Source organism: Clarias gariepinus, chromosome 11 (assembly GCF_024256425.1).
Source record: "Clarias gariepinus isolate MV-2021 ecotype Netherlands chromosome 11, CGAR_prim_01v2, whole genome shotgun sequence".
Classification (NCBI taxonomy): Eukaryota; Metazoa; Chordata; class Actinopteri; order Siluriformes; family Clariidae; genus Clarias; species Clarias gariepinus.
Genome location: NC_071110.1, coordinates 19,918,604 through 19,930,896, shown reverse-complemented (window position 1 = coordinate 19,930,896; position 12,293 = coordinate 19,918,604). Strand labels below are relative to the sequence as shown.

Below are 12,293 nucleotides of genomic sequence, written 5' to 3'. Positions count from 1 at the left end.
TTAACTTTTTTTTCATGCAGTTTAACTGGTGTATATAATGCTTCAAACAGTAGATCTTGTAAATTGTCTGTGAATATGGATACTTTTAGCCACACTCAAAGCAATGCATGACTGTATTTAATTTTCGGTTATAGATTTATAGATATAGGGACCTTCGGGTTTGTTAATTGCCATTTGTTAACATAGGCCTATGTTCTTTGCTTTCATATCCTAAACCAGTTGTTATAAGCTAAATGCATTAAGCAGTTTTTCCATAACATGTCCTGCTTTATTTACATTTATAAACGTATATAGAGATACCAATAAATAAATAAATAAATAAATACTTTAATACACAAGTACACAAATAGCTGAAAAAAAGAAAGCGATGATGCTCCAGTACTGCTGACCACTTTTACCGACATGCATCCCCGCAGCCTCACAAACTGTAATCCGTCCATTAGAAAGTGAATAATCCAGGAGATTGTGAAGGTCTCAACCTGCACCTTTTTGAGGTTTTTGCAAGCTCTTGCAGCAATGCAGGTTGGAGTGTGTTAAAGGCATTGGAGAAATCAAAGAACATGATTCTAACAGAACTGCTTGCTAAAGAAGATAAATGATGGCATTATCCCCACCAACCTTAGGACAGTAGGCCAACTGCAGTTGATCGAGGAAGGTGGTAACCTGAGGTCTGAGTTGAAACACATACAAAACAAAATAATTTGCTGCTGAAAGCCAACATTACATTATCAGCTAAAGAAAACGACCATTTGTGCAAAAAATACCTCTAGGTACCTCATACCTCTATGTGTTTGTTCACATTCAATGGAGAGTTAAAGGCAAAGTTAAAGGCACAAAAAAAATTATAATAATAATCTGTTGCACAACTTCTTTCAAATCATTCAAATAATGCTGTGCGTGTTGAAGTGGCAAGTTAGTCAAGACTTCGGTCATCGTCAAAACATTTTTTTTCTCCCCAAGATCTCGTACTGATGAAAGAAGAACCAGACCTCTATGTAATATCTTCTCCAGCATATCACAAAGATTCTCAATGGGGTTAAGGCCTGGACTCTCTGGTGGCCAATCGATATGTGAAAATTATGTCTTATGCTCTCTTTCATTTACTCTTTCAAAATTTGACCCAATGAATTCTGGCTGGAATCATCATGAAATATGTCCATGCCTTAAGAGAAGGGAAAAAAAAAAAAAATCTTTTTTTGATGGAAAAATCTTGTCTTATGTTCAGTATGTTCAGGTTGTCAGCTGACTTCAGTTTCTTGAGGCCATAATTTTGCTGAACGTGCCCAACAGAAACAACCCTAGATCATACATTGCGCCCACAGGCTTGTACAATCGGCACTAGGCATGATGGGTGCATGACATCATCTGCTTCCCTTCTTACCCTGATGCTCCTATCACTCTGGAACAGGGCAAATCTGGACTCATCAGACAACATGATCTTTTTCCAGTGCTCGACAGTCATTTCTTTACAGTATGTTCACAGTAAAGTGGTTTTCTTATGGATTGTCCCAATCCCTTGAGCTTTCTTTGCATTGTGCATGTGAAAATGCTCTTATGTTTACTATTAAACATAGCTGTGTGTTCTGTTTTTTTTTTATTACGATTTTATGTCACTAAGCATTTCCACTAAGCTCGTTCAGAATGCTTTTCCTCACTGGTGTGCCTTAGTAACTACTCTGGCGATCTGCTAAGTCCTACGGTGTCTCCCATGGTAATGTCTGAAGTACCATGGTAATACTAGGGTATATTATGGTATGTACTATTGTTTATCATAGTACACTGTAGTACATACCATAGTAAATTTTAAACATAGAAGATTTATTCAGCGTTTTTCTATAAATATTTATATGCACATTGTATAAAGTTATTGAATATGTGTTTTATTGTTTGACATTTTAGGAAATAAACCTGTAAGTTATCTTTGTATTCACGTTTAATTATGGTGGAATACATGACATAATTTGTGGGTAAAGCCAAGACAAGACGAAATGTAAAAAAAAAAAAAAACGAAAAAAAAAAAAAGACTTTTCAATAGTCTTTTTAATGTATTGCCACTAGACGGCAGCTAACGATAAACAAGTTTCCGTCCTGCGCGTTTCCATGCGCGCTCACGTGAAGACCTTTAAAAGGCCAGGGGCGCAGGCTGTATCAGTCAGACTGACAGACGCACAGACAGAACCAAGCAACGGATTTCGTAGTTATTAGCCATGTCTTTGTACCGTAACTCGGCGTGGTTCTTCAAAGGATTCATCGAGTTTACCAAGTAAGTCACAAAACGGTCATGTTATTTCGTATACTGCTAAACGTATCCAAATACGAAAGGCACAAGTGAAACTAATGTCTGCAAACTTATATTGGTTCGTAGTTCATGTGATATAGGAGTGCCATAGGTAAAACTGTTTGTAATCTATTTTGGAAAATTTCAGTATTTGAGTAACCAACTAGAATGTTTTTTTCTATTAGTTACAATTATTCTGTAGACATTTTTTACTGAAGATATTCTATACATGCAAATTATATACTAGACAGACTGATAGATAGATAGATAGATAGAATAAAAATAGGAGTCATAAGTGTGCCTTACAGTGTGCAGTCAGTATTTGTGTGCATTAAGACAAACTGCAGGTTGGATTTCTGCTATCGTAGTAACACTGAAGATGAATGATTATATATATATATATATATATATATATATATATATATATATATATATATACTCAGCAAAAAAAAAAAAAACGTCCTCTGACTTTCAACTGTTTTTACTTTCAGTAAACTTAATGTGTAAATATCTGTATGAACACTAAAAGAGTCAACACCATGAGACATAAACTAAAAATGTTTCACAATGTGCCCCTGAATGAAGGGAGGCTCAAAGTCAAAAGTACCAGTCAGTATCTGGTGTGGCCACCAGCTGCTTGAAGTACTGCAGTACATCTCCTCCTCATGGACTGCCTATTGCGGACAGTCTAAGCACTGATGGAGGGATTGTGTGTTCCTGGGGTGATTTGGGCAGTTGTTGTGGCCATCCTGTACCTGTCACGCAGGTGTGATATTCGGATGTACCAATCCTGTGCAGGTGTTGTTACACGTGGTTTTCCACTGCGAGGATGTCTTAGGCGTCTCACAGTGCGGACATGGCAATTTATTGCCCTAGCCAGATCAGCAGTTATCATGCCTCCCTGCAGCATGCCTAATGCACGTTCACGCAGATGAGCAGGGACCCTGGGCATCTTTCTTTGGGTGTTTTTCACAGTCGGTAGACAAGTCTCTTTAGTGTCTTGCGTTTTTAGAACTGTGACCTTAAATGCCTACTTTCTGTAAACTGTTACGGTCTTGACGACCATTCCACAGGTGCATGTTAATTAATTGATTATGGTTAATTGAACATGCATGGAAAACATTGTTTAAACCCTTTACAATGAAGATCTGTAAAGTTATTTGAATTTTTACAACATTATTGTTGAAACACACAGTCCTGAAAGAGGGACGTTTCTTTTTTTGAAGGATAGATTTTTTGATATCTATCTATCTATCTATCTATCTATCTATCTATGTAGATAAAGTTTTAAATACAGAATAGGCCATCACACAATAAAATACACTGCACACATACAGGGCACTGCATGAAGCAGGATACAGCCTGGACAGGGTGCAAATGCATCACAGGTCACAAACAGACATCACCACCTGCCCCATTTAAAAAAGTATGCACACTTGTGCAAACAGGTAATTGTAGTGTATGGTACACTACCCGCCAATCAGCCCCCCCCCACACACACCCACACACCTCTCGAGTGTGCTACAATAAACTGGGGGGCAGTTTAATAAACAAAACAAAAAAGTAAACATGAGGTAAAGTGATCTTACTGTGCAATATTAAGAAAAGGGCATTTCTGAGGAAAAATTATGGGGTGTAAATAATAAAACGTTTATGAAGATTGTTGTTGTATGGCTGGTACAGTATATCTGGTTGGGTTCTGCTGCACCTGCCCCTTTGGACAAGCCAACAAAGCCCTTTCCATGTCCAATAATTCCTGCTTTTTCCATTTTTTACAGTCCCTATGTAAATATCCCTTTTGTCTGTGGTTTACTCTACAACCATGACCCACAGTTCAATATGCCTCATTAGATTCAGCACAACACGTTAACAGTGTGCTCATTTACTTTGTGGAGCTAGCGTCCCCAGTGTCGCCTCGTGCCTTTTGTCCCCCCGTGCAGTGACACTGGCATAAGTGGACAAAGCCACTTATTCATGCTGCAAGTGGCATCACAAAGATATCCTGACTTGTGCTTGTTAGCTAAATGGCATCTCGGTTTTTACTTGTACCCATTCTGTTATTTAGTGATGTAATTTAGGAAGTTTGTTGTGGTTTTAAATAAAGGTGAGGAGAATAATTGAGGAGGATAGTATGCTAATATATTAGGCCAATGTTTTAATATGTTTAATGGACATTTTTTCTTAATTTCCTACAGATCTCTCACTCATCTTCTATACCACTTTATCCTGTATTCAGGGTCGCATGGACCTAAAGTCTATCCTTGGATGCTTAGGGCATGAGGCAGGGTGCCAATCCATCGCAGGGCACACACACATACACACACTCTTACACCCATTAACACACTATTGCCAATTTGGGAACGCCATTTAGCCTAACCTGCATATCCTTGGACTGTGGGAGAAAACCGGAGTACCCGGAGGAACAGATCTTACTATTACATATAATATTAAGTGGTTTAAATTTGTGCAACAGTCACAATAGTTTTTTAATAGTCTATTTATTTATACATTTATTTATTGGGTTTGTTTCAGGGGAGCATTTGAGTCTGCATCAAAACACTTCATAGAAAAAGATGTTGAAGTGTCTGTGGCAGGCCGATCTTTTATGATCACTGGAGCTAACAGTGGCATTGGCAAAGCACTGGCCATGGCCATTGCTAAAAAAGGTATTAAAGCATGTGTAGTCTGTTGCGCACATCCAAATATATCATATAATACAAATTAGAATATATCAAATCAGACCTTCTCAGTATAGAATCTGTAGTGGTCTGATTGGAAATATTCTTATTAGTGGCTGATATGCTGACATGTTGTACAACCCACATTCCAGGTGGTACAATCCACATGATATGCAGAAATAAGGACAAGGCTGAGGAAACCAGAGCTGAGATTATCAAGGAGTCTGGAAACAAAGTAAGAATTTGCATTAAATGTGCACAATGCAGTTTTTTTTCTGTACACACATAATCAAACAAACAGAAAAAAGAAAATACTATAAAATACGAAAATGCCGTTTGTTAGCCTAGAAGAAACAGAAATGCCCTATTGTGTAGTTGGAAAACAAGCATGTTGTTATGCTAATGCAGATCATTCAGGGTCAAAGACACAAAGAGTCAGATGTTAAGCTTTATATACCCAGTCAGCTCCTGGATTCTTCTTGAATTTTTAGTTTTTTCATTAATCTAAAAAAAAAAATATATATATATATATATATATATATATATAAGTTTCTTTATTTATGTTCGGTTGAGCTCCTACTGTACATTCACACACGCACATATGTGTATATGAGTGCATAGACAATAAAGAGGTATTAATAATTGTCTGGTGCATCAGTACCAGATTATTAGAGGTAACAGAACTTGGTAAAAATATGGTTTTATTAACCTCTGCATTTGAATAGCATACAATTGTAACCTTTGACAGGCAACTATTCCATATGATTTCTCCTTCAAGAAAAGAAACATACAAATAATTTCACCAAATCATCAAAGTCCGCAGTCTCAACAGACAACTGTTATATGAACTACTATATTATAATATGTTGAATGATCATAATGTTGAATTTTTTTGTGTGTTGTATATGTGTTTCCAACATGTGATCTAAAACACACTTGTGTAGCACTATAAGCTCTGAATATCTGAATTAAATTTATTAAATTTTATTTGTATAGTGCTTTTAAAAATTGACATTGTCGTAAAGCAGCTTTACACAATCAAATAAATTATTGAACTTTGTATGAAAGTGTATAAATCAAAATGATAGGATTGTCTCTGTATGTGATGAGCTATTTCCTTGATTTCAGACTACACTTTGTGACAGAGCGGCCATATTTTAATCGAACGTGACAATAAAAATACGCGCATTGGTAAAGCATTTGCCCTATCATCCGGATATCGCAAATTCGATTCCCGGTTGATAAAATGTACTGATTGGCTGAGCCCTTTAAAAAGGGGAGGAATGAGAAGGTACTTAATGCTCCCACGTTAATCACGGTTCTACAGTGACCTAGCTCTACTACGCCACTCCCAACGATGCGTGAGCGAGCAGTATGAAAATATGCGATCGGCTGGCGCCACGTGGTTCAGAGGAAACGCATGATAGCCTTCGGCCCTCCCGACTGAGTGGTAGTAGTTTAATGTGGGAGGAATTATCCCCGTCACTAGGGGATTATTATAGAAAAATCAGGTGTAAAAATCCTCAAAAATTCTTCTAAAAATGTTTGCAGTTAGCATTAGATGTTAAAGCATGATACTCTCAAGGTTTCTCAGCAGCGCTGTTTACGTATTCATGACCTGTTCATCCTCGTAGTAGGACACTAACAACTTCTCCACTGTACAGACATGTCTCTAAAGGATTCAATGTGATTTTATTTGTTATTTCTTGATAAAAAAAGAGTAAAGCATTAAAACCTCCAGATTAATCACCCATCTTAGCCTGTTAATGTTGACAGCTCTACGACCGACTACAGGACAGGAGTTGTTGTTCACTAATGTGAACAGAGTGGAAAATGTGGGAAAGAATGCTGAAGCTCAACAAACCAGGAGATGCTTACTTGTTGAATGCTTGTTTTAATTCATTATACTGTTATGGTTGTTAGTTACGGTCTTTAACCTCAAACCACATACTCAAAACACTGATTTGACCTATATAGGGTGTTGTGATAGTATGATGCTGCTAATTCTGAGTGTGTTACTTCAGGAGGTCTATGTACACATCCTGGACCTGTCTGAGACCAGGAAGGTATGGGAATTTGCAGAAGGATTTAAAAAGAAATACAAAACCCTTAATGTACTGGTGAGTTATTGGCTTTTCTTCACCCCAAAATGAATGTAATTATATGGTAAAGAACTTACCTTTCAGGAATTCTATTTTACTTCAGATCAATAATGCAGGTTGTATGATGACAAAGAGAGAAGTAAATGCAGAGGGCTTTGAGAAGAGTTTTGCTATTAACTCACTTGGTGAGTGAAGTATAACACACATGGTTGGTCTGAAGGTTCTTTATTGTGGTATATGGTTTGTCAAATGTGCAATAAAATTAACACCCTACAAAAACAGACGTAACAGTAATTTAATTAAAATAATTTTGTATAAATTCTGATATTTCAAAAACAGCTTTACTGTAATATGGATAAGATATATAATTTGAAAAAGAACTTTTGACGTATAATTGTTCCATCCCCTCTCACGTCTTTTAACACTGCCTGACTCTCCCAGCCATGTACATTCTCATCAAGAGTCTAATTCCCATGTTGGAAAAAAACCCTGACCCCAGAGTGGTAAGTATTTGTTTTAATGTTTAGAACAGACAAATAGAATATATATATATACACTCACCTAAAGGATTATTAGGAACACCATACTAATATGATGTTTGACCCCCTTTTGCCTTCAGAACTGCTTTAATTCTACGTGGCATTGATTCAACAAGGTGCTGAAAGCATTCTTTAGAAATGTTGGCCAATATTAATAGGATTGCATTTTGCAGTTGATGAAGATTTGTTGGATGCACATCCAGGGCACGAAGCGCCCTTTCCACCACATCCCAAAAATGCTCTATTGGGTTGAGATCTGGTGCCTGTTGGGGCCATTTCAGTACAGTGAACTCATTGTCATGTTCAAGAAACCAATTTAAAATGATTCGAGCTTTGTGACATGGTGCATTATGCTACTGAAAGTAGCCATCAGAGGATGGGTACATGGTGGTCATAAAGGGATGGACATGGTCAGAAACAATGCTCAGGTAGCCTGTGGCATTTAAACAGTGCCCAATTGGCACTAAGGGGCCTAAAGTGTGCCAAGAAAACATCCCCCACACCAATACACCACCACCACCAGCCTGCACAGTGGTAACAAGGCATGATAGATCCATGTTCTCATTCTGTTTACGCCAAATTCTGACTTTACCATTTGAATGTCTCAACAGAAATCGAGACTCATCAGACCAGGCAACATTTTTCCAGTCTTCAACTGTCCAATTTTGGTGAGCTTGTGCAAATTGTAGCCTCTTTTTCCTATTTGTAGTGGAGATGAGTGGTACCCGGTGAGGTCTTCTGCTGTTGTAGCCCATCCGCCTCAAGGTTTTGCGTGTTGTGGCTTCACAAATGCCCATTCTCTTCTGATCTGTAGCATCAACAAGGCATTTTCGCTCACGGGACTCCCACATACTGATGTTTTTCCCTTTTCACACTATTCTTGGTAAACCCTAGAAATGGTTGTGTGAAAATCCCAGTAACTGAGCAGATTGTGAAATACTCCGACCGTCCTGTTTGGCACCAACAACCATGCCACGTTTAAAATTGCTTAAATCACCTTTCTTTCCCATTCTGACATCCAGTTAGGAGATCAGAAAATTTTCCTGACCAGGACCACACCCCTAAATGCATTAAAGCAACTGCCATGTGATTGGTTGATTAGATAATTGCATTAATGAGAAATTAAACAGGTGTTCCTAATAATCCTTTACAGTAGGTGAGTGTGTGTGTGTACATATATATATACACACACACACACAGAGTACAGCAAAAAAATAGATAAGTATTTGTATTTCAGAGTGAGTCCAGTGAATATCTGTCTCTTAGATCACAGTGACATCCGGGGCAATGTTTGTGCAGAAATTGCGCACAGGAAATTTGCAATCCCAGAGAGGCAGATATGATGGCACCATGGTGTATGCCCAAAACAAGGTATACAAAAGCAGTATCACTGTGGAATAGATACAAACATTTATAAATCTACAGTACAATTAAAATGGTTCTATGGCATAAGATATGTGCACTTATATGGTACAGAGTGTGTGAGCACAATTACAGTAATGCCCTGCATTTATGTTGCATTTGTTATGCTGTGGTTTGGAGATGTCTAATTTAGCATTGGTTGTTTCAGAGGCAGCAAGTGGTGATGACAGAACAGTTTGCTAAAGCCCACACCAACATCCACTTTTCAGTAATGCACCCTGGTTGGGTGGATACACCAAGTAACTCCATGCTTTTTCATACATATACTTAAAGTAGTCTGAGCTAGATGTAAAAATGACAGCTCTTTTCTGCCTCTCTCTGTTTTACTAGTGATAGCCAATGCCATGCCTGACTTTTACCGCTCAATGAAGGAGCGTTTGCGAACACCAGAACAGGGTGCTGACACTGTGGTGTGGCTCGCAGTGTCTGAGGCTGTGGTCACAAAACCCAGTGGAAGATTCTTCCAAGGTACTGTATGGACAATATACAATGTATATATGTATATGTATAATATAAAGGACATCACTTAATGTAGAAAATGCAAAAAAAAAAAAAAAAAAGTTTCATTTGTTTCGATTTCATTAATTTCAAGAAGACAGATCCATTTTCGATAATTAGCTCTTGGAACAGGAAAAAGAAAATACTACAGTAATTGTTAACTGAATCACCATAATTTAATTTAATTAAAAAATTTTTTGTATAGTACTTTTAACAATGGTCATTGTCGCATAGTAGCATTACAAAATTAAAAGAAAACAAGACAACCTGATTGAAGACTGAAGATTGGCTGATGAAGAACTTGCATATAACTCTTATCCAAGCATTTATCCCTGTTGCATACAATTTTGTTTGTATTATATACCACATACTACCAGAAATCAAGATTAATGTACTGTAGCCTAAGAGGCTGAAAGGAGAGAAAAAGTACTACAGTATACTATATTATGGGATACTTCAGATTATCCTTTAATGGCCTTGAGACAGTTACATTTGAATGAAAATTAACAATCTGTTACACCAATTCTATTGATGAAACAATATATCTAATAATGTAATCAGTTTAAATACTTTTTTTCCCGTAAAACAGTGTTTCTCTGGCAACTTTTTGTTGTGTTGTATAGATGCAAACTGCGGTTACATTGTCTTGAATGCAGTGGTCATTTACAAACCTGTAGTCCATTTCAGTAGTAGATAAAATTTCACACAGAGATATATCCAAGAGAACCAAATTGCATCAATACAATAAAATAAAAAAATCTTTTATATAGTGATGAATATTCCTGGAGCAGAAATTTGCTCTGCAAAAGGCATAATTGTAATTACATCATAACTATGGCAGTTAAAGGGTCTTGGTCTGATTGATTGGGTCTACACCCAAGTGCAATTGCTATGTTCAGACCTGCCCAAACCTGTTCACAAATTGGGGGGAGGGGAGAACACTGTTTCAGTCAACATGGCTAAACAAGGAATGTTGGGAAACACTCCAACAGTGCCAAAACAGGAATATCCAGAATCCAATGCAAGCAATGTCATTCATCACCATATCCTATATAATGTGTAAAAAAAAAAAAAGAGATCGCAATACCTTAAGGCTTAAATAAATTAAAATAAATATGAATAAAACATTTTGTACTAACAAACTATTTGTGTGTTTGCATGTTATAGATCGGAGAATAGTATCAACTCATCTGCCACTGGCCTGGACACATAGTTCCCAACTGGAAGAGGAGAAGTTCATTAGTGTCATGGAGGAGATAGCAAAAGGTTTCCAACCTCATTGAACATTCAAAGAAAAAGACAAGTTATAAATACCTGATCTGAACTGACAAAGAGCACTTCAACATACAGTTTAGCCAATACACTCAATACACAGAGAATCATTTCTCTGAAATATATATAGTGTCATTTAACTGATATACAAATAATTCAGATTAGGTAAGAAAGCATAACAGAGATAAACAATTTAATAATTCTATAATTTATCAGATTAACAAAGGGTCATCTGTTAGGTAACTGATAATATATTAATCATAAATTCTTGGCTTTCACCAGAACTTACCCATTGTAAATAGTTAAGAAATTAAATTTAGAGTGCAAATAAGAAGCAAAAATATAATGTTTCCAGAAAATATATGGCATAAATCTACTTATATTCACATCAAAATCTTTTGCCCTGTTAGGACAAAATTTGTTGCCTTTTATCTAAATCCATCTAATCTGGGTTTTGCACAGTGACTTCAGCTGATCTGGTTGACCAGGTGGGAACCTGCTCATGATCAAAATCACTGTCTCTCGATCTTTACCCAGTTACTTGTTCTCAGGTGCATTCTGTCTGAAGAGCTACAATGTCTAGAAGTGCAGGATGTTTTAAGAATAACACCCAATATATTAATATATTTTAGTATATTTTTGTGTAATCAGTAGATAACTTCGAACTTTATTGTAACTAAATGTGTATGTACTGTGATTTGTGATATGGTTCATGTTTATCCATAATTAATAAATGCCTACATGAATAAATCTGGCTTTACAATTGCTGTGAGTGAATAGTCAAGTTGGAAAAGAAAAAATTGAGTTTGTCAACACAGACAAAGACCAACAAATGGAAATATTTTGGCTTTTATTATTTTATACTGTATGAAAAGTGGGTTCAGAAAATGTGTTTAACACAATTTTAGTGTATTATACAGTGGCTTGCAAAACTATTCGGCCCTCTTGAACTTTTCCACAGTTTGTCACATTACAGCCACAAACATAAATCAATTTCATTGGAATTCCACATGAAAGACCAATACAAAGTGGTGTACACTTGAGAAGTCTAACGAAAATCATACATGATTCCAAACATTTTTTACAAATAAATAACTGCAAAGTTCAAGAGGGCCGAATACTTTTGCAAGCCACTGTATATTTAATTTTAAATTGATTGAACTTTTTTCTATTAATTTTTTTAACCACAAAATAAAAACAATACTGTCTTTATTATTTTTTTTTTTTTAAAACCTTAAGTTTGTTCATTTGTATTAGTGTAATTTACTTGCCAAAAGTGATTTAGTAATTAGCACCTTTTGAGTTAGGGGTTTTAATCTCACCTGCTTGTTCTCAATGTGCTTGGTTATATCAGGGGCATCTGGTTTCCTTTAATAATCTTGAGATGTTTCTAGAACTTGCCTGGAGCCTGTTGCAAATTATTTTAATTTGACATGTTTTAGAGGCACACATCAATGTGTAAAAATAAGTTAAGCCACAATTAAACAAAATGCCAATATCCAAT

General features: G+C 36.5%; 1 protein-coding gene across 1 annotated transcript; it reads left to right on the top strand.

Moving 5' to 3' along the window:
• The first annotated feature begins 2,131 nt into the window (after nucleotides 1-2,131).
• Nucleotides 2,132-11,351, top strand: dhrs12la (dehydrogenase/reductase 12-like a). The gene is made up of 11 exons (XM_053507912.1): nucleotides 2,132-2,263; nucleotides 4,811-4,944; nucleotides 5,109-5,191; nucleotides 6,981-7,076; nucleotides 7,162-7,243; nucleotides 7,500-7,561; nucleotides 8,864-8,968; nucleotides 9,168-9,258; nucleotides 9,350-9,487; nucleotides 10,685-10,783; nucleotides 11,252-11,351. The coding sequence occupies exons 1-11, from the start codon at nucleotides 2,208-2,210 to the stop codon at nucleotides 11,293-11,295; spliced, it is 990 nt and encodes a 329-aa protein (XP_053363887.1). The 5' UTR covers nucleotides 2,132-2,207; the 3' UTR covers nucleotides 11,296-11,351.
• Nucleotides 11,352-12,293: the final 942 nt, after the last annotated feature.